Here is a 23,511-nt window from a genome sequence, read left to right on the forward strand (position 1 = left end):
CCACGTCATATCTATGCCACTTGGCAGGGGATTTCTGAGGGCTGTCCTCTCAAGCATTAAGGCCACCATCTGCCACCTTTACTTGCATGTTATGCAATGCTATGAATAGTGCAACTATTCTTGGGGGTTGGCACTACTCAATGTGCTTAAAGCTGAGGGTGTCCCCCTTAAGAGTCAAGTAGCCCAACGTACGCCCTTTTCTTTCTCAGAGTATGCCATTTTCTCTCATTCCCCCATGGAGAGAGAAAAAGTGGAACATCCTGAAAGCAATTGCTGGGAGGAAGTAACTTCTTCAAGCGCAGGGTAATTGTTTGACAATGCAGAGTTTGTTTGCAGAGGGAGTGAGCCTGAGTTGGCAGGGGCCATTACTCTGCTTTAGACAGAAATGCAGGACAAAACATGAAGCCTTGAGAGAGAATCTCGAGTCAGCAGAGTCGCTTCTTTCTGAAATGCTTCGTGCCAGTGCATCCAACTTTATTGCTGGTGCATGTGTTTTGGGGGGCAATTAATAGTGCCTGCAAGCTTGTTAAAAGGCCCAGTGGCAACTTGCACATTTTAGCCTTTTGTAGATAAGCATGTCCTTCTTCTGCTGTTGTCACCGGCTCCCAGGTACTTCAGGAGAGGTAAGAACACAGTTATGTCTGTGGTACCGAATGCTTGGGGCATCAGGGATTGCAATAGGATAGGTGGGAAGCATAATAGCGAAGAAGTGAATCACACAGCAAAATGTTAACTGTGATCATCGTTGCCCTGCGTTGTAGAGCTGGAAGGAGGTTGTCCCATGAGGATACGGTCTGGCCGATGAATAGATAGCACTGTAGTGAAAGAATGAGAGAGAGTTCAGTGTAGTTATATAGGAAAAATATATATTGTATATAAAGAACCTGGTCACAATTTGTGTGCAGACAGGGAATGCAAAGGCTATTTGCCTGTGTACTCGCATTACAGGTACAAAGAGTGTTGGAGAAACAGGTATTATGGGGTTACTACTTCCTCCTCTTAACAGGTGGTGCATGGAGCAGGCAGGTAGGCACAAAGAGGGGAGAGGGAGGATCCTTGGCTGCCTATCCACAACAGCTGAGGCTATGCACTGGGCAAAGCGTGAGCCAAGTGTCTGCTTGGCTCCCAAGGCATTGCTTAACTCTGTGCTGACACTCACTTAGGGCAGATTGCAATGTGCCAGTCTGGCCTGAAATGTGAACTAGAGGCAGTTAGGGAACAGAGTGTGTTACTGGAACTGTTCACCTTTGCCAAAAGAGGTTTCTGCATGGTATATTATTTTGGAAAATATTTTGATTTATTTTCTTGACACCTGATGCAGAGCTTATGGACTTACATGTTCATTGGGGATGGTAGCTTTGCGTTATGTGTTTGTACAGCATCTACACACTGCAGCTCTGGTCCATGCATTGGTTCCTATGCATTACCTCGACACAAAGTAATGATTCAATAATTAAAATAATGAAATGAAAGAGCTCCATCTTTAACAATTAACTCCCCCTCCTCATTTACATATTTAAACAGCAACCCTCTGCATTCTTTTTCCATGGGGTTAGAAGCCCAAATTTGTACCTGTGGGCTAAGTACAGACAGACAAAAAGCCCAAGGCTGAATCAATTCAATCTTTGCAGGTTAGTCTAAACTGTGTAGATTCAACCAATAAGCAAGTGAACAGATGTTCACTTTTGATTCTGGAAATGCAGCCACCTGCCTGCAGTGGTCCAGGCCAGAAGCTGAGGGGCGCTAGAGCATGCCTCCCTCCTTGGTTGGAGCAGACAGCTTTGGCCAAGGCTAGCCCACCTACCCTACAAGGTGGGGTTTGTGGGGTAGGTGCAAAGCATCCTTCGGATACTGGGAGACAGAGTTAACTTGAATCTGGAGGGGATCTGGGACAGACGTTCGATAAACTGATTTAACCTAAGTCTGTTCAGTCTGATACTACATCCATCCAGGTTTATCTTAAACCAGTTTTGGCCATTTTGAAAGCAGTTTATGTGCATTGAACTTCTGTTGTGGTACAGATTTAATTTCAGATCACTTATACAGGTTTATGTGCTATTTCTGTCCCTGGCCCTGTTAATAACTGCATAATTTTCTTTATATTTAAACATGGCAAAGACTCGTAAGACCAAAATGGGTAGCAATTTAGAGATTTTTCAACCACGCATAAGTGAGCATTGTCATTAATGCATCATCAGTGTACATCCTGCCAAGGCATTATGATTTTATACTGCCAGTTGAAATTTTTTGAATTTCAAAATTATGATGAAAATAATTTTTCAGTGATTTTAAATTTACTAGATAAAACTTTTGCTTTTCTACCAAGTTCTAATCTGCCATTCTCCAAAAGACAGCCAATATTATTCAATAAGCTTTACAATACTCATGGTGAGATAGGGAACAATGAACGTCTTCATTTTATAAAAGAAAAGATGGAGGCACCAGCAGAACGCAACTGAACCTAACTTCCCTCGCACTTACTTTTTAAAAAGTTTTTAAACACTATGTGAGCTTATTGACATTATTTTTCCCAGCAGCTTGTCCCAAGATTTGGCTGCAAGCAGGAGGCAGCTTTTGGTACACTGAGTTATGAAGTGTGTAACATAGTGATGATGGACCGCTAACAACCAACCTCTGGTGGCAATACCAGAGAATGTAATGGAGGCTAAAAACGAGCAGAAAAAATATTTTCTATCAAAAGCTAGATAAGATCATTTAGCTCACTTATAAGCAACTAGTGGCATCTTCTATGGTTGGTTCTCAGAACACAGACTTAATTTTCTATAAAACAGGCAATATTTGGAATAGCATGCTAAAGAATGGCTTACAAGTAGATGTGAGGGCAAATTTTAAACTCAAGTAAACGGTCCTAGCACTATCATGGGTTATATCAGCTCAGTGCAGTGAAAAACAAGGAGGAAAACTGTATTTGGGTAAATTAAAACTTTCAAATTTTTCATCTGGGGGTTATCAGACTTCTTAAACTTTCCTTTCTTCAGGTGAGATTTTGCTTGTGGTCCATCATTGCACAAGCAATACCACTAAGTGTAAGGTGTCATAAGATACAGCTTCACGCAGGTAAGGGCATCACAATTAGGTTCATTGCTCATCACTGAAACTTGTGTGAAGGCATTGATACCCCTCACCTTTAAAGCTGATTTTGTAAGCAATATATAAGACACTAAGGGTCTTCCCTGAACGGAGATACAGGTGGCCCTACGGCAACCACCAATGATAATGAAGCAGAAGCAAAGCTAACTTCTCAGTTTGAAGCCCTTACTTGAGACATAACTTTGTCTCTCTTCCACAGAGGGAACCTCTTACTGCGCAGTACACAAGGCAACCCTCTCAAAACACTGGTAAGAGTGAACTATTTTCCTTGGAGGTTTTATTTTTTCTCTTTTTGGATGGTGGTTGAAGTGATAATTAGTGAGTTCTGGTCCTAGTCCAAAAATGTTGCAGCACTGAACTGGTGTACACACACGCACATATACACAGAGCCTTGCATTTTGTGCAGTCAGAAGACACAAAACAAAGGGAAAAAAAGAAATTAAGTAGACCCCCCCCCACAACTGAGTTTGCAAGCATGTTGTTATAACAAGGTATGTTAAATGGTAATGATGTCATAGTACTTTTATCCAGAAGAAACCTAAATTCTTTTACTAGCTGCCAGGCATATGTAGGAATAATTGCAGTGCTATTGGAGTACAACCACTTTAGGGTAAAATGAAGGAGGTTTAGGACAGGAAGTGAAGGGTAGCAAGTTTGGTTGAAACTTAAAGGAAATTTAAAGGAAGTAGAATATGATTGCCAAAGGGAGACTATTGCCGAGGAACTGGGGGTAACATCTATATTCAGTTTGTAGCAATACCCATAAATGGGATATTTAAAAGATTTGGAAACTTGGTAGTGGTTGCTTTTACTAGTTTATGAAACTTAGGTAAATGGTGATTGGTTCAAATTCTTCCGATATCCAGTAGGATCTGCCCGAATCACAGTGCACACAATATAATAAAATCTTGTTCCAGAGCCCATCTCGGTGAAAACCAACATGGGACGCCTGGCATATAACTCCCAGGAGGGAGAATGGTGGCTTAGCTGCACTGAAATATTTTGGGGTTTGGCTAAACTATTTTGGTTTTCAATCAAAAAAAATGAAAACATTTATGTTTTTTAACCATTTTTTTTTACTTAAAAGAAAAATCTAAATTTTCTTCAGAAAGCAAAAGCTTTCTGTGTATTTTTTTCCCTAAACCCCAATTTCCATCCAGGAACAGGCCTAGTATTTCACATGGAAATGATTTAATGGGGAGCCCTCTATATTGGGCAAACCTATTCATCACCTGGCAACGAATTCTACTCGGCTTGTTCCCCTCATCTCTTCTCAATAGTATTTCACAAAAAAGTCTAAACAGGAACCAATTCATTTATATTTTCCAATGAGTCTTAAACAAAGATACATCTTGAATAAGACAGAGGGCAAAATTGGACATTGTCTGGCACATCGGGAGCAGAATCTGACCTTCCTTCTAGCTCCAAATGGATTACAGTCACTCTTGATCTTTCTTCTTGTTCAAGAAAAGGGAACTCTTTTTCTTTCTACTGAACTTGTATGCTTTTTTTTTTCAAACACTCTCAGTATTAATTTGGCACCAGGGAAGCATACTGGAACCTAGTTTTGGAGAATAAAGTCTGACCAAAGTTTTCCTTCTTAAAAAAAAAAAAGTCTCTCTGACATTTGTTGGAAATATTACTAGCAAATAGATCATGTGTTCCATTGCTCAGGAGATGCAATTAGATTTTCTGCAGGTTTGTAAAACAAACTATGGTCTAAGGATGTTGTCATGGAATCATTAGTCTGCGTCCCAGTTGGATAACTCAGTTTTTAATTATTAGGGCTACACTGCTTTCAGTGGTGCACCTATATTGCAATGTTCAAAGGGATTTGGATGTCAAGTTCTAATTAAAATTATCAGGAATTGGGCATACACACACTCTAGGTGGATTTGAAAGTGTCAGCTTATTAGTTCCCTTAATCAGTTGCAAAAAAGCAGCATTTAGCTGCTGGAGAAGGCCGTTAGTCTCAGGTCTTGAAATGACTGGATTGATCCTTGCCTTGGTTTGAATCAACAGTTTCGAGCTACAGTATAGCCATGCTGATTTACAGCAATAGAGGGCATGGCCCTTCATCTTGCCTTCTTTCTTGTGATCTGTGGGAAGCAAGATATCCCAGACCTACCTACTGCAGGATTCTTCCATGTAATGCTTCTGGCCACCTTAAGAAACACTGTACGACATTAGATGGGGTCTGATCCAAGGTATGGCTCCATGTTCCTAATAACTGTGGAGGGGCCTGCTCCCCTGGAGGGCATCTTAAGGCGCGGGTGATTCAATAGGTAGCTTTAATTTCAAAACAAAAGCCATTTCAAAGCAGAAAGCCATTATTTTTTTTCATGTGGAAAATATCAATGTGGCATGTTGAAATGATTTCAAAACTTTTTTTCCATGGAAAATTTTCAGTTTTCACTAAGAGGAATTTCTTCTTGGAGAAACAACAAAAATACTTAAAAAAATAAACAGACTCTTGTTAGCAGCCAGCCTAATGCTTGAGAGACCTAGCATCAGTGTTTTCTGCTTCCTGTGTGACCTTGGATAAGGCCACTTGAGGCCAAGCTTTTAAAAGCACCTATTTTTACAAGTGACTTAGGCACTGAGGAGCTTAAGAGTCATTGAAAGAGTCATGGCCCTTAAGTCACTTTTGAGAATGGGTTTTTGATTCCTAGATCTTTGAAATGCTTTTGAAAGTCTTACCCTTAATCATTTTGTGCCTCTGAAAGGGGATCATAGCACTAGACAAGGGATCCTGTGCATTAAAAATGATCTGGTGTTCCTATAGTAGCCCAGGCCAGATGAATACATAAGCAGGTACGTAGATGCCACTCTACCAAGAGAATGTCTAAACATAACGATGAGTCTGTAGTTGATTCTGGCGCATAACTCAGGCTCTTATGTACATTGCTTGCAAGCTTTTTTATCCAGGTCCTGCTTAATTTATTCCTTTGCTAACCCTCAGATGCCTGTGGACTTCTAATCTTCTAATCTTCCCAGGTGTCTGCAGTAAGGAGGGAACCCTTGCCATGAAAGTGGTAAATGTGCTCGAGATTGACACACTGTTTTCAGATATCGCTGAAACTTTCAACAAGCAATACGGGGATCACTCTGCCATGGAGGAAGCTATCCGAAGGCTGAAAGAGGCTTCTGGCTGTGCTCCTACTAGCAGCCTGACCGACTGTATAGACAATATAAAGCGGGAACATGGTGAGCAACTGCAGACTAAAGCTACCGAAAGCCATTACTAAAACAATGGGTTAGTAACTGTGCATTCACTTTAGTCCTTGGAGAACCAAGTACTAAACCAATGCATAGTAACTGGTGCTACTGCACAGTAGTGCCAGGGCACGGGGCCTTCCAGAAACTAACTACACTGTAGCCTAATACTACTGAGCAGTAGCGTATTAGTACAGGTTTTGCCCAACATGCTACTGCACAGTAGTATTAGGCTACTGTGCAGTTAGCATCTCATGTAGACGCACCCAGTGAGGACCACCTGCACCATATAAAGTAGCAGCAGCATCTTCAAGCCAATTCAGACACTCATCAGCTGGACTCAGTAGAGAACAGTCTACGGACTCCTGGCTAGCAGAAAACTCAGCAGTGAAGAGCCTGCATTGGATAGGAGTGCAGCAGTAGATGCAGTAAGGAAGCCCTTAGCAACTGCATGTTAGAGCACAGTAAGAGTAGTAGCCTTTTCTGTCCCCACAACAGTCTGTTTCAGTCCATTCAGGGGCCTAGAAAGAAAGTAGGGATAAAATAAAAACTCTGCATCCATTTTAACCCTCCCCACACCAGGCTTTTAAAAGGTTTTAACTGGGTAGTGGGGAGTTGCTGCTCTGTAACGTGGGGCGCCACATGAAAAGGTGGTGTGGTATTTGCTCTCCTCATAGTTCCTTCTGTCCTCAGAAAAACTAGGAGTGAGGTTCAGCTCCGGCCTCCCACATGCTAGTGCCAGCATTAGAAAGCAGAACGACCCTTGTTTTGAATATCACCTTACTTAACCAAAAACAATCAGATCTCATGGTAGAGGTGACATCTTTTATTAGACTAACTATTTTTTTGCAAAAAAAAAAAAAAAAAAAATTGGCAAAAAATGTGTTGATCTAATAAAAGACATTGCCTCTACCATGAGTTTTCATTCCTTTTGCCTCTAGACCAATATGGCTACAATCTGGATACCTCACTTAAATTTTTCCCCCCACTATTTAGGTTTAATAAAAGATATCAGATTCACCCAAAGAACCTTGTCACTTAACCAAAGCATTTGATACATTCACCGATACTTGTGGTGCCAAGTCCTGGATTTCTCCCTTAGTGTGCAATGCAGTCAAGACCCTATGGTTGTACCTTGGGGTGCGCTGAGGGCTAACAATTAAGCCGGGTAGATCAGGAGCAGTTATTGCAAAGGAAAAAGAAGGGCCTAAAAAACTGGTGCTAGCCTCGACAGCAGCCAAGGGAACTGTTTCTTTGCTAATCTCTGGTGTACACCACAGGAATAAGCGGAGGGGTTTATTATCCGCACCTGGAATTGGCAGGGAAACAGTACAGAGATGGCCTAAGACTCTTGGGTCACCTTCTTCCAGCTGCTACTTCTGCTGGGCCTCTACTATGATGGTGAACTTCATTTTTTTTTCCAGCCAGTTTGTCCTGACCGCACAAACCTCTCTTAGGTTCTCATCCAGTGTCTGGATTTGGCTTTCTTGCGTGGGTTCACATGGCAGCAAAGCCAATCCTTCCTGCGTAATGTTGACCTGCTAAGCTACTGCAGAAAGGAAACCTAAACCAAAGGGGCCAACAAAACCCACACGGAAGGAAAACCCATATGTTTGTGAAACCAGTAAGAAGAAGAACAATGAAGAGTCTCATGAAAGATTAGAATGGATTTGCAATATACTTTTATAGGCTCACTCAAGGCTTGACAGTTTGCAGTGAATAAATGGGAGTAAATGACAGAGGATTATGGGTCAAATTTACCCTGTCTAATTCCATTGGCTGCAATGGAGGAAATGTCAACACACCCGTGCCAAGGATGAATTTGGCTTTGTATGTTTAAGGAAGTGGCATGGAGGATTTTAGCTTATATTACTGGCAAATGCTTCTATTGTGCACACGCACACACACACACATTGCCGATAAGGAAGTTAGAAAGAGCCTAATTTTGTGTCTTGGAGCAGATCTGTTGCTCTGAGTGTTTAGTGTTTGAGGGGCAAAAGCATTGAGACATCTCTTTTGGACTCAAATCAGAATGAGCTAAATCGCTGGCTATAACTTGTTTTGTCTTTCAGGTGCCTGCAATTTGCAGGTGCACATGGACGGCTATAGCTTTTCACTCATTGTAAAGGAGAAAGAAGTGCCTGCAGACCTGGAGCAGGCCCAACAGCAGGTGTGGGAACTGAATCGTGCCACAAAGCATGTCATTGCTACAGAAACAAAACTCCAGGAAATGATCTGTTCAGTGCTTCAGAGCCAGAGTCAGCTGGCAGAGAGAATGAAGGCTGAAAACCCAGAGTACCTGGACCAGGTACGGCTAGACGCTAATCTGAGAGAGAATATCCAGACCGTGAGCCAGGCCAAAGAGCTCTCCAAGCAGTACGGCAAAGATGCCAGCAGCGTGCTGAAAGAAATGGCCCACCTAGCTGGTCTGATCCTGTAAAACGTTCAAAAGTAAGGATCCAGCTGGTATTTATACCTTCCCCTTTGTACCTAAAGTTTACAGAGTGCTGAAGAGCACATCTTGGTACAGCCATGATTATCTGGGCAATGCATAGGTAGTTGTACTAGGTCTGGTTTATTTAGCCAAGGAACCTGAATCAGGAGAGTAGGATTTCTTCTCAAGAGGCTGAAGTGATGGACAAAAAGTATGTCCTCCTGTTCATCTGCCAAGCACTCAAGCCCTCTTGCAGGGTTTCAGCCAACCATCACCTCCAGTGCCTCTTAAATATCTGCAGAACCAGAGAAGTACAAAGTAATGAGAGCTAGGCCAGAATGTAGCCCAGAGACCATATGTGGCTTATCTAAAGCCACTTAGACAAAACAGCTTATATAAGAATTCAGAAGTCCCACCCCTATTTTCTAGGTTCAACAAAGCTGTCTTCCAAACCAAAAGCATTCCCTCATGTTAAAACCAGGTGCTCAGACCAAGGCTTAAAAGTTCCCTTTGAAGCAATAAAGATCTACTTTGCATTGCTTCTTAGAACTATGGAAAGGAAATATGATTAATTGTGCCATCAGAAGCTGCTCTTCCCCTGCTTCTAATCTTGACATTTCTCGAGGGCTTTCATTGAGACAGAGATTCACATATTACTGAAACCACATGGGTGTCTTGCACTTTGGGATTGAGATGCATAAATACAGCTCTGGAGTGATGGAATAGCAGGAGTTGGTGCAGATTAGGATAAAGGTGCATTGCATGGAGGCAGCAAGGGAAGTGAAGCAGGAGTAGGACAGCAAGAGTACTATGCTTTGGGTATGAGGTGTATTATCTCATGCTAGGATAGCATGGGGGCCACAAATTTGGACTGAAGTGCATCAAAAAAACCATGATGATGACTTAATGTTGGAACAACATGGTTATGTATGCTTCAAATCCAGATTGAGAGGCATCTGCCAGCCTGAATGTGTTTGTATTATACTTAATCACAGCTAGTGCCATTAATCTGCTTACTACAGACACCCTAGGTGAATTCAAATTGCAGCGTGCAAATACCAGGGTGCTTGCCATCAAGAAGGCGAAGGGGAGTCTACTGAACACTTAGCAGTGATGTTTCATCCCTTTGAAGACCAATTGGATTACACCTGAATTGTCTTGCACACCTTCAACTGAGCCTTGAGGCTTAAGTCGACCAAGAGAATTCAATTTTTCTATAATTCTTTAGACCACAAAGCTACTCACTAATACCAAGAAGAAAGTGGGCCTGTTGGGAGCAGGGACTGTGTGTCCGAGGGGAAGGAAGCGGGTGGGGGTGGGGGGGAGATCAGATAATTTTGCAAGTGCTGGACCTGGCTACTGGTTGAAAAGCTCATTGAATTCACCACATTTTTTAAGGATGAGGGAGAGAATAAAAACCACAAATGAAACCTTACTCAGCCTGCTCAAGCACCACAAATAACTACAAAGGGAGCTCAACCTCTGGGCTTTTAGACTGTCTCTACTCTGCCCGGTCTTATTTTTTAAGCCTTGTTTCCATGCACCCCTGCTCTCCCCCAAAATACGTCAGAGAATCCCGAGAGACTTCCCTTGGCCTTCGGCATCCTTTTGCCAACTTTCGTACCTCCATCAGCTCACCCACCTCACAGAGGAAGATTGCAGCAGGGCTCTTTGCTCTGTCAGGGAGGCTTTCTTGGTAAATGTCCATGTGAATCTGTCCTGCCAGAAAGCCAAACTATTCAGACATTTCCTTTCAGGAGTTTCAGGATGCCCATTCATTAGACACAAATTTTGCACAAACTAAAAGATTCCAAATTTTATTATTATTTTCTGAAAGCAAGTGAATGCCCCCGCAACCAGGTTGGGCTGACGAGATAGCTTACCTGCCCCCACCTCCATCCAATGTTGTCGATTTCTACCTCCCTTCTTTTATTTCTTTTCCTTCTATTTTTAAAGAATTAGGGGAATAGGTTCATTGCCACAGCTATTTCCTGCTGCTCTCCCCATAGCATGCTGACAACTGCTTCTGGTAGGCTCCCAAGTATTTGTTTTTCAAACAAATGGACATTTTGAGTTATCAACATCTCAGAAAGTTCACCTGATGGGTGCAGTTTCTAGGAGCACTAGGTTTTCTCAGGTCTGTTACTCCCTCTTTCCCATGACAAAAATAATTTCAGGTGCTTTACCATGAGATATATTGGGTTCTTTGCATTCTGCTTATCCAAGTGAATAAATACGATTACAATGTAATCACTTATCGAGGCCATTAGCTCTTCCAGTAAGAGTAGGTGCATAGATTAGCACACAAGGAAAAACCTGTTTTCTACATGCCATGTGTCAGATCAAATTAATACAATACATGTGACAGCACATCAAAATATATCCTCCATTCAGCTGATCTGGGTGATGTTCCTCCTCGGTGGAAGAGCTAACTACGTTGCAATCTCCTACATCAGACATGTTTAATTAATGCTGGTCAGTTGTATAGTAATATGCAATATATTTAATGAAACATATACACGGGCTATATTATTCTCCCATGTCGGGAACTCTTATATATGCTTCTTTGGCTATTGTTACACTCAGACACACCACAAACCTCATAATGTCTGTGGTTGATTCAGTCCAGTGCACTCAGACATGTCTAAGGGCTATTTGGAAATGTACATTTTGGAACGCACCGGCATTCCACTGCTGCCATATTCACGACGGGAGCGCTCGCTAACGTGATGAAAGGATGGATTCTGTGAACCTGAAAAACACAAGCCAGATCTTCAGCTGGTATAACTTGATGTAGATCCATGGAAATCAAGCTGAGGATCAAGCCTATGGAGAAGGAATTAGGGCTGGTCAGAACATTTCAACAGAACACGTTTCCATGGAAAAATGCCATTGCATCCCAAACGGTACCTTTTGAGAAAACATCCATTTTGACAAGAGTTTCAACAGAGGTCCATGATGGATGAGAGACAGACAGAGCGAAAACCTGACCTTTTTGATCTGAAAACAGATGTTTCAACACAATTCTCTTTCACAAGAACCTTTGAAAGCATTTGTTTTTATTCCAATGCAGAACAAATACAAAATTCAAAACTTTGCAAGTTGTCGGGTGATGGGATTGTCATTTTTCTGGCCAGATCTAATAATGCCTCCTGTGAGCAATCCCACTGAAGTCAAACTGGTGTGACTGTTTTTATGAGTCAGTGCTTCTCGACTTGGGTAGGAGTTGGGAAATGTGGCCCCGGTCAGTAGTGGAGTCGCATTTCCCTGCCCGCTGCCTCTCAAGTGCAGATGAAATGAAAAGCTGGCCTTCAGTCTAGGGTATTGCTAGAGTCACTCGGTTTCCTTTCCTTCCTCCACCATACATTTTCTGTGCGAACTTGAAGAGAATCGATGAGTCTCTTACTTCCCCACCTGTGAAACGAGGGCAATAATTCTTCAGAGGGGTGCTGGGAAGATCACAGATACATTAACAATTGTGAGGTACTCCATTTTTTATGGTGAACTGGGCCTCCAATATCGCAGAACATCCTACTTCTCACTCAAGCAATAGTACCAAATACCAGATAACTCACAAGATTTTTCACAATTGTTTTGCCAGACCCATGAGGTTTCACCAGGGTGGGAAAAATAGCTATATTGTAGTGCCTGTACTCAAACCAAATTGTATCTTGTTGAGGTTCTTCCATCACTGGAGATTTTTCTGCCCATTTCAGAGCAAGATGGCTTTTCTGCGTCAAACATATGGGGTTTGTTGCAGGACTGAAAAAAAACCCCAATCAAAAACAAATGATGGGACGGGGGAAGCATTTCAAATCTTGAAAAGTAATTTGGGAAGGGTAATTCTTGGAGACAGCGGGAGCAGATTTAAAGATAACATCCTCTGCTAATCCCATCCCATTTTTTTCATGGGGATCCCACACCCCAAGATTTCTGGAGTCGCAAAGCTGACCGGGGTCTGAAGCACAATGCAAGACTTCCATAAATGTTCGGTCTTTCTAGGAAAAAAAGGGCACTGTACTAAAATATTTGGATCTCTGATTGGCGTTATTAAAGATGCTGGCCATCTAGACCCCACTCGGTCTAATTAGTCATCAGCAGGGTGGCCTTCTCGTAATAAAAATCCTCCGCTCTTTTCGCCCAGCCTCCGCGTGCAGACTTTGCAAGGTTCGCCCATCTCCGATTTCGTACTGCGGAGGGTGGATGCATTCTCACTTAACAGCCATCCACCCTGGAGCTCACAGGCCAGCAGCATGTTACTTGGCAGAGCCGCTAAGCATAAGCCCGTAAAGTGCAGCAGGCTGGAAACGTTGCAGCCAAATACGGCACAGGAGCCAGGAGCATGTGATTCACCCCACCCTCGTTTGTAAGTCATTCTGGTGTCAGGCTTCCAAACTTCATTACTTTGCAGAAAAATAAAACAGGGGATTAGGAAGCAGGGGGAACAGAAGGGGAGACAAAGAAAGGGAAGTAAAACCCAAACAATATAGAAGGGTCCCAAGCACCATAGGTATCTCGAAAGTCCTAGGTGTTGAGCCGGTCTTATTTGTTTCAAACGAATTTCCCCTCTAATCTCCATTTCCTCCTTTCACTCTAGCTACCATGTAGGAGAAAGGGAATTAGGTGGACTGAGTGAATCCATTTATTTCAGCCTTTCCTGTGCCAAGACAATGGATGACCATGTGACCCTTGCTCTCATTATATTCCTCTTGCCGTCTGTATTTTCGGCATAGGCAGAATTACCGGCAGAAGCAGGTACGTAGCCTCTACCACAGAGATCGTGCTACTCCATCATCACAAGGGAGATCTTCTGAAGCCGGCCCTATTCGTATAATAAATAGAATTAAGAGCAAGCAAAAACAAATGAAAGAAGAAATGAAACAAAAAGCAGTGGCTTATAGTTAAATGCCAGGAAAGAATTTAAAGTAAGAGTCGCCCTGGGGGAGAGAGAGAAAGAGGGAAGTATTACAAATCTGCCCTGTTTCATCCAGCAGCAATGGCAGACGGGTGGGTGAAAACATAGTGTAAGGGTTGAGAGAGGTTTGCAAGGAAGACATCCCTTCCTGCCATCCTCCCAGGGTCCCTTATTCTCATCTTCCTTTCAGCTCTCCACCTTCCTCTTCTCTTTAATCCTTAATGATCTGTCTGCACAAGTCACATTCAGACTCCTAAACCCACTTCTCCACCCCTCGCGTCATTGTAGACCCAAAAGACACAAATAATATGGAAAAAGGAACGTCTTTACCATTCAGGATGTATGCAGTCAGTTGATGGGGAAGGCTCTAGCCTACACTGTCGTTTTGTCATACTCAGAGTGCCGCCAAATCTGGATCCAAAATTGTTCATGAAAATGGGTGCCAGTCTAAGCCAGGGGGTTTAGGTTTGCGGAGAGAGGGGAACAGCTGTGCAGCTCAGAAGTTAACAGCTGCAAAGCTAACAAATCCAGACCTACCTGAGGAGTTGCACGGGGCAGGCTAAGAGCAAGATAGCATTGGTTCAGACACCTCCCAAGTGTTATCATTCATCTTCCTGCTATTTTGAACACAGAAGTTCCCCCGAGGCAAGGAGAAATTAGCTAAGTGCGAGACATGCTATTAATAATATTTTTCTAGCTTGGGGGAAGGCACTTCCTTCCATTGGATTATTAATCATCATCATTATTATTATCATTATTATTTTTCACACCCCCTTCAATGTATAGCAAAAGGCCTGTAAGGACAAGAAACCAAAGGAAATGGTCGATCCCACCACCGGTCTCCTCTTGAAAACACTACAGTTTGAAAGTAATAATAAAACAAAGAGCTTTCAGGAGCAGCAGCAGCAGCAGGCGAATGTAAAGTGATATATTTCAGACCCGGGAGTATGGTGTAACTTAGTCTTGCCTCTGCTGCCTGTTTATTGTGTTTGTCTGGTTGCCTCGGGAACCAGCTCACGCCGTTTCACTCATTTTATAATGTTCCTGTAAATGTTAGGTAGGGCCCGGGATTTATTATACACTGTCAACACCTAAAATGGAACGCGCCGCTTAGTGTCGTTTATTTGGCGAGACGCCTCTCCTCGCTCCTTAAAACACACGCGCGCACACACACACACACACACACACACACACACACAAAACCTTTTCTTATTCGGATACGCGTGTGTGTGCACGTGTGTGCACATGCATCCCTCTGCAAAAGTAAATAAGCCCTGTCAGCTTTCCAGAGCAGTCCCCGCCCAGGGGAAACCTGATTTTGGGTGGTATAAAGCTTGGGTTAAAGAACCGTCCGGGGAAGGAAGCAGCCAGGGACCTGCCATTGGGAGGGATCTCTGACTCACGTTATTTGCAAGAGGCGAACGTTGGGGGGACGGGAGGAGGGCGTGTTTACCGAGAGTGTTTTTCGTCCCTAAACAAGCAATGTGACCCCATTGCTGCCATCCCAAAGGCCTCTGTTGATGCGGGAGATGAATCATCTGAATGATTGGGGTTGGAGAGGTCTGGTTTCCTTTCCCTTCAGCGGTTGCTCAGCGTGACGGGGCAGATTTGACTGCAGACCAGAGGGCGCGAGACCTTTCTTTTGGGGTGGCCGGCCAAGATGGCATATGTCATGTCACTAAGAAGGTTATTAACCCTATGAGCTCTGATGGTAGGCACAACAGAACCTTGCTCTTTTTATGGATGGCTGACCACCGAGTCTACGTGTTTCCAAGCTGCAACTCCTTCTCATTCCTACCCCCTGCAAAATGCAGCCTCATCTTCATCCCAGCTCCTCCTCTTTCCTTCCCTGACCCCAGTAAAGCCCTCCCACTTCTGTCTCCTGCAATAAGTACAAGAGCATCTTCTTATATGCTGGGCTTTCCCCCCACAACTTTCACACCAGTGCCAAGAGCCAGCTTTATGTCAGCTCCTCCCTACTTTGGCACCTCATCAGGGATGGGTCAATAATCATGGAGTGGGGGGGAGGGAGGAACTGGGATACTTAGCTTTTTTTTAGTGCTACTCATTTTTAGTGGGACCGAAAAGGAAGATTTTTCAGTCAATGGAAAATGTCAGGATGTTACATTGAAAGAAGTTTGCTCCAGTTTGGGCCCTTTAAAAGTTATGTTTTTAATAAGATTCACGGAAAGTTCCAGTTGAAAACTCATTACAAATGGGAAAAAAATGCAAATGTTTTCTGTAAAAAAAAAATAAATAAAAAATTTTTAAACATTAGTTTTTTCCTCTAAAAACACAGTTTGACAAAATGGATAGGCATTTGGAATACGATTCCCAGATCTTTGCTGAATATACGTGCATGTAAAAAATGTTGCTCTGCTCTACTCCTAATGGGACTCATGGCGCTGCAATGGGTACTGACCTGGCAGTGAATGAGGGCTGCTCATACTGGGAACAGAGTAATGGGGCCGCTGGATCTATAGAGGGAGAACAATCAGGGAGTGCGGTCTTGCTTCTCCCTACATTTCCAAGTTGCCTCTGCTCCCTGCGACCACAAACTCTTTCCTCCTTGACATTGTGCCACCCTTTCGCATCTAGCCAGTGCCCAGAGCATTACGGATCTTGGGATGAGTCACTTCCCTAAGAGTTAAGATACAGCAGATGGAGAATCCTAAACAAGTTCTGAACTACTAAGGAAAGGCAATACCCCAAGACAGAGGTTTTCAACCTGTGGTCCACAGACCCCTGGGGGTCCACAGCCTATGCTAAGGGGTCTGCAAAAGATGACTAGGATCAAGAGTGCATGAATACCCACACTTACAATTCAAAGGGGTCCACACCTCCATTCAAATTTTTTAAGGGGTCTGCAAATAAAACACAGTTGAAAATCACTGCCTTAAGCAAAATTATTATTATTATTATTAAAAATAACAATAGCAATAATAATAATAAGAAATAATAATAATAATAAGCAGAAGTAATTGTCAGGGAAGATAATCACTCGAGAAAATCTGGGTCTTCACTTGATTGGTCAACAACACTTAGCATAAAATCTGTTTTCTCACTTAGTATGTGATAGGGAAGTTGAGTTGCCCAGTAAATACTGAACTGGGGAATCAAGGCAAGCATGTGCATGTGTGTGCATGTGTGCACATGGACACACCTATTTATATCCATCTCTGTGTGAACCAATAAATAGGAGATTCTTTTTGGTTCAAGTGACGCAGGAATTCCTCGATTATTTTTCTCTCTTCCAGTGGTGATTTCTGAGGGCTATTTTGTACGAAAGCATATGTTGTGCCACAGTTGCGAATAGCATTTTTCTTAATTTTCTGTTGAAATTAAATTACCCATTTGCATAGGTACAACTACACAAATCAATGCTAGTGTGTCCTTTCTACAACTCTTCCCCCCGTCTCTCCTTCCAAGCATACCGTGGTATTATAGATTTAGGTAATTGCATTTTCAAATACTCAGTCAATCAACACAGGAAAAATATGTGTATTTGCTCTTCTATTAAAATAAAGCTCATTGTTATGAGGAAAATGGGCAAAACTCCTTTTTTAATCAGCCTAACATAGAGTGCGTAGGACAGCAACAGTGGCAGCACTGTGTCAGTGAAATCACAGCTGTTCCTTCTAATTACCTCCTAATTTGCTCTCTAGTACTGATAATTGGAATAATTTGCCTGCAGAAACCTGTGAGGTCACAGATGCTAACTGATTTTGTCTTGCTTAATCAGCTCCGCGAGAAAGAGACCCAGTTTCACTGACTGCTTTTTAATCCGAGTGCTGGTGTTGTGTGATACAGGGAAACAAAATCGTGCACACACACAAATCACCCAGCCATCCCCTGTCCAAAATCAGATTACAACTCTAAACCAGCTCCCTGCACTGAAAGGTGAAAGACCACAATTTAGTTGTATGGCTGTAGAAAATGACCTCAGGTGACCCTGCAAAGCACCAGTGCATATGTATTACATATAAAACTGTGATACAGTAAGCTTATTCCAAGTCAACTGTGCTTGAAGATGTGGAGTTTGCAAGCATTTTTTCTTGTTTGGGCTTGGTGGCCAGATAAGTTTTAATGGAAAAAATAGTCTAGTTTTACATGCCTAGCAAAAGAGAATAAATCATGAAATGGTCTATTTAATTTTCTTTTAAAAAAAATCAGGTGCTCAGTGTTTTCATTTAAGGAGGCTCTGTTATTCTATTTCCAGAAAATGCATTATATTATTATTATTTCATAGAGAAAAATAATGGAAGAGACTTCTTACCAAATGCTGATGTATCTCATAATAAGGGCATTATTTGGGAATAGAGATTCTCACTAGTATTAAATGCGCTGCAAAATTTTTGAGTATTATTGTAAAACCATCTGACTGGTGGTGAAAGTCAAGGGACGGTTTTACCAGCTTTTGAAGCCTGCATTACAAAGATCCATCGGTGCAAAGCAGGTTTAAGCTGTGGCTGAAGAGCCAACCTCAGTATTTAACTTGCATTTGGGATGATGAGTCTGGACCACTGGTTTCATATCAGTGATCCACCTGCATTTTCCCAGTGACACTGGAGAGTGCCAGAAACCCCAGTCTGGACAGCTGTGGGAGAACCTACCCACTGACACCATTTCTTCCTTTGAAAGGCACAAAAAGCCTACTTGTGTGTGCGCTCTTTGGGTCATGGACCAACCATCTTTGTGCCGAGCCTAGCAAAATTGGGAGTTTGGACATCATTACAATACAAACACACCTCCTAATAAAAGCCACTAAGATTCCTAATGTCTTTAGAAAGTTAATGAGGTTGAGGTGCCTAAGTCCCTGCAGGTGACCTGTTTAATGAAACCTCATTTGCTGCCATCTTTGGTTTCCCCTTTAGATGCATGCAGGGTGTACTTATGAAATCGGGGGTATTTGAGGTGTTGACCATTGTTGCATCCGAGTCAGCTGTTCTCACTAGGAAAGCCCAGGATGTATGAAAGGGTCAGCTAGCCCTCTGACATGACAGCAAAAATACAGGCAGCAAAAAGGAGTCAGGGTGCTGTGACTCTGGGATTCACAACAACTTTCACTCCTCTTGCCAAGGGGAATAAATGCATCTTTAATACTGATACAGGTAAAAAAAAAATGTTAACTGCATCTTTATTAGCAGACTCTGAGCTGCGACTGCAAAGGGAGCACAGTTGTATCTGAAAGTGCATTTGCTCCATACACAACCGCTCCTTTTGCTATATCCGATTGTCGCCTTTTCCGTTTGCTTCAGGTTAAGCACACGCGTATTTGCAGAACCAAGGCCAAAGGCACACAATCCGGATTCACTTTTCAACTGTAAATTTCCATTTCCCATTCCCCACATTTAGAAAAAAAAAAAATGGAAGCAGATTGTAGGTCTGCAAAGATTTATGGTTCCATTCTACAATATCTATCATTTTAAATACAGCACTGTTGCTGACAACGATCGTGGATAGACTGGTAAAGTACTTAAAAAAAAGAAAGACACATGACATAAAACAATATATCCAGATCTGTTTAAAGAACCTTTGTCAGGCACAGACTAACTTTGAAACATATTTCACCAAACTCCTATTTATATTTCAAGGATCATTTTTCTCCCCCCTTTTTCAGGCCATTTCTCATTATTCTGACCTGCCACGGCATTTGCGGAGAAGTCTTCCTATTTCTCACTCACCAGCCTCCTCGCCCTGACGGGACATTGCAGGAGGGGACGTGCGATAGTTCCCACATCACTGGTGAACAATGGTGGCACAACTTCACCGTCGGAAGTAATTTCTTTTAATAACCTTTATTTAAAAAATACAGTAGTGTCAAGCTCCTGCCTGGCAAGAGTTTATAAGGATTGTAGAGTATGGGGAGGACTTCCAAATGATGTATGAGATGAGGGGACTTCAATTTCTTACTTTTCTGCTGAAAACTCCACCCAAAAGATGTCTATTCTAGCAACAAGCAAAAGTATACTTAGCCAATGCCAAAGAGTAAACTTTACTACCCATTTAAGTATAGGGCTGTATTGTGCTTGGCCTAGTGAAGATGTGCAGGAAAGAAAGAGCAATTTTCTTTTTCCCAGGTTGTCCCCCAAGGCAGAGGAGCGGTCATTCATTTTTGGATGTCTTCCTTGAGTCTACTAAGGCCTGATTTTGAGAGCTGCTGTGCAGTTGCCTATCTCATGGAAACGAATTGCATCCACAGAGATGGATTGCCTTTGAGAGCCAGGCCCTTTGTAAAACGAGACTCTTGCATCGGCCATGAAAACCTGATTCATTTGGCTTTGTGGATATTGTTGAAGGTGGAGGCCGAACTCTCTTTGCCAAAGTCACACAGCAGAATGGTGGTAGTCTTGGGAACAAAAGCCAGACCTTACTCATCGTGTTTTGCTCTACCCGTTCCTCCTTCCTCTGACATAACTTGGACTTTGCTTTCTGGAGCATGCGTGCTGCCTTGGTCGCATTTTGCATGCATCCTAGGGTTGCACAATCATAGGCTGTAAACACTTGGAAAAGTCTGTAAAGTCCAGGTGAGAAAAGTATACTGCATGTGGTTAGCGTGGGGGACTTCAGCACAGACCCATCTTTCTGAGGCAGTACCAGGCCAGGGACAGATGTGGAGCACCTTAGCTAGGCCACCTTCGCTCTGGATTTAGCCAACAAAGCAAATTCTTGGAAATCAGGGGTGCGAACGCATGCACTTCCTTTTATTTTGCAAGGATAAGCCTCAGCAGCCAGCTCCTCGGCTCACACATCAAAACATACCCTGTGCGCACAGTCCTCAGCAACAAGACCTGGGGGCCCCATGCAGTCACTACTTCTTATTAAATTTGCCCAGTGATACAGAAAAGGCTTTTCTGTTAAAACTTACTGAAAAGCTGCAGACAGTGCTTTAGTTCAAGGGGGAGATTAGTTTCTGTAACAACCAGGCCTGTTCTTATATTTCCCCACTCTGTCTTTCCCTCTCTCCCTTTCCTCATGATCCCCTATCCCCCTTCTTAATCATGTGTTTTCTCCCGATACAGTTGAGCTCAACAAAGGTAATCGGGGGCTCCTACATGGCTGCGGTGTATAATCTCTCTCATTCCTGCTGAGCAGGAACATGAAAAAGAGCACCAAATCCATCAGAGCTCAGTCTCCTTGCTTCCCAAAGCACAGGAACAGGAAAGGAAGGGCTTGCGACTCTACTGGCGTAAAGACCCAATGAGACAAAGGAGTCAGCGGTGTGTAAATGGTGAAGACAGATTAGTCCTCCCCAGACATCCCACTTTTTCTTCCTCCTTGTTTCTTGTTAGAGTCATTTAAAGCCCAGATGTTTTTATATCTATGGTTTTACCGCGCTTACACATGACAGTGTGAGAAACAGCTGGTCTGACGTTCTCCTCCATGCCCCTGATGGAAGTAGTTTAACACAAAAAGTGCAAAAATGCTCAAGTCAAGATGAACTGAAAACTGCAAGGGGACTATATCAGGCCCCTGCCTTGAAACCACTGTCAAACTTGTAACGTTCCCGCACAGCCGACATGCTTTATTGTTTAACCATTTTAGCGTACTGCAATCTCCTTTGTGAGATACACATTTCACATAGTTACACCAACACTGTGCCTCCGACTTACCATGATGGTTGACATAGCATATGGACTTCGAGAAACTCTCCCATCCTTGCAACCTACTGCCTGTTGTTACAAATAAGGAATACGTGGGTTTTCCATGTGCTCCTTAATCATAATAAAAGTAAAACTTTAAAAAAAAATAGCATTTGGGTACCCTTGAGGTCAATGGAATTTTTGCCTGAGTCTGGATTGAGTGAATGTGGGGTGGGATGAAGCCTTCAGGATACTATGGGAAAAGGGCACCTTGTAGGACATAGGGAGCTAGGAGCTGGGGCAAAGGCTTTTCACCTCCGCATGTCTAAGTGGAAATACAGGTTTTAGGTCTGTGGCAATTTTCTTCACAAAACACTAACGCTACTCGGTATTTCTCAGCAGACCTGTGCGAGCAGGCAGCTACTCAATCCAGCTTCAGATCCAGCCACTTCAGATGCCAGAGATCTGATCTGGACCTCCGGACCGGGTTCCCGTTTCAATTCGGCTGAAGCTTTGGAGCTGCCTCGGAAATCCGGCCATAGGGTATCATGGGGAATCAATGAAATGTCTATAACTTTGTTGGTTTTTGTCTGATTTGGATGAAAATTGCAGGGTGGTAGCCTCTGCTGAGATAATAAAGTCTTCCAAGTTTCAAGAAGATGGATGCCGGGGTTCATGGGGAACTGCACCCCAAATTCTTGAAAGCAAAACTCATGTCATGTGTATGTGTTATGCCACAGGGAGGGTGAAAACTGCAGGGGTGGTGGCCCCTGGTGAAGTCATGAAGCCTGCCAAGTTTCAAGGAGATGGGTGCAGGGGCTTGGGGGACCTGCACCTCAAGTTGCCGACAGGCGAAACTCGTGACGTAGATGACCCGGTGTGTGTTCAGGCGCAGCGGGCTGAAAACTGCAGGGGAGGTGGCCATGGTTGAGGCCATGAAACCTGCCAGCTGTCGAGGAGATTGGGGGGGTTCTGGGGCCCCCCATCCATGGGAGCGTGATGGGCCCTTGACGGCCTGGGCACCCCCATCCATGGGAATGTGATGGGTCCGTGGGACCATGCACCTCTAGCTGCTGACAGGCAAAACTCGTGCCATGGGTGCTGCTGCAACTGACTGTCTCTGTCTTGGGGCAGTTGATTGTCTGTGTTGATTATTTCCTCTCCTTTCATCAAGTTTCATCCAAATCAGACAAAAAACAACACAGTTATAGATATTTCATTGATTCCCCATTATACCCTATGGCTGGATCTCCGAAGTGGCTCCGAAACTTTTCTGAACTGGTTTGGAAGCTGCAAACCACTTTGGAAAGCCTAAAGAAGCCAGCGCTTCAATCTGGACATGCTGCTTCAAACGCCGAAGTGTCCAAAGCTTCCCTGGATCCAAAGCATGGTCCGAAGCCTATTTCTCAGCATGGCTGTCAGTACATGTGTTCAAAGTGATACTTCAGGATTTGAACAGCAGAGACTTCTGCATCTCAGGATATAGGACCATAGTCAGAAGCCATAGAAGTCATATTTGTTCAGTCTGTGAAAGACAAAATGAGTCCTTTAAATTAGGAAGTTCAGGATTTCATGGACTGGTGATATCAAAGACCTTGAATCAAATGTCTAGACCCAAGCATCCCGGAACTCCTGAGTGCATTTTGCATCCAAACCTGCTCAATATTACAAATGGTTTCTGTCCTTTACAAAGGACTCAAATAAACCCCTCTGATCCAAGCAGTTTGAATCATTGAAATCCTCATCCAACGATGATCTGTCTTGCTTATGGATACCAGAAGATTTGCTTTCGGGTTCCAGCGTGCAAAGCTCTTTCTGCAACTCACTGGCCAAAAAGAGGGAAGTGATAGTCAAGTCAGCTCACTAATTCCTATACTAGTTGACCTTGAACTGTGCCCTTTTTTGAGACCGTTTGATGGGTCTTAGACAATCATTTTTTTTTGCTGGAGAGATGAATCCTAAACTTTTGCACAGTGATGGCATAGCTGAAAGGGAGGGAAAGATTCCTGAAGGCAACATGAAAGATTTTGGTGAGTGCTGTAATGAAGACTGGACTGATGATGTTGGGCTCCTGACCAGCATTTAATTTGGTTGGAAAGAAGACGCCAACATATTTGCGAATCTCACTCCAATAACCTTGCCCATTTTGCCACTATATATTCATTTGAGCTTCTTAAATAATTACATTTGATGGTTAATAATGGAAAGCAATCATAGCCACTGCCGCTTTCCTATTCTGCTCCTCCTTGCTC

General features: G+C 43.2%; 1 protein-coding gene across 1 annotated transcript; it reads left to right on the forward strand.

The window, feature by feature from the left end:
* Positions 1-352: 352 nt before the first annotated feature.
* LOC109284794 (uncharacterized) lies at positions 353-10,039 on the forward strand. Its single transcript, XM_019494201.2, has 4 exons — positions 353-623; positions 3,311-3,359; positions 6,109-6,318; positions 8,400-10,039. Exons 1-4 carry the CDS (start codon positions 576-578, stop codon positions 8,765-8,767), a joined length of 675 nt encoding a protein of 224 aa, XP_019349746.2. The 5' UTR covers positions 353-575; the 3' UTR covers positions 8,768-10,039.
* The last annotated feature ends 13,472 nt before the right edge of the window (positions 10,040-23,511 follow it).

The sequence above is a fragment of the Alligator mississippiensis genome, chromosome 8, assembly GCF_030867095.1.
Source record: "Alligator mississippiensis isolate rAllMis1 chromosome 8, rAllMis1, whole genome shotgun sequence".
In the NCBI taxonomy this organism is placed as follows: Eukaryota; Metazoa; Chordata; order Crocodylia; family Alligatoridae; genus Alligator; species Alligator mississippiensis.

Bases quoted from the DNA above. Each gene is read 5' to 3' on its own strand.
- LOC109284794 (XM_019494201.2), top strand. From the start codon at position 576: ATGTCCTTCTTCTGCTGTTGTCACCGGCTCCCAGGTACTTCAGGAGAG. The intron at 624-3,310 runs GTAAGAACACAG...TCTCTTCCACAG, and splicing joins TCCCAGGTACTTCAGGAGAG to AGGGAACCTCTTACTGCGCA. The intron at 3,360-6,108 runs GTAAGAGTGAAC...TAATCTTCCCAG, and splicing joins GCAACCCTCTCAAAACACTG to GTGTCTGCAGTAAGGAGGGA.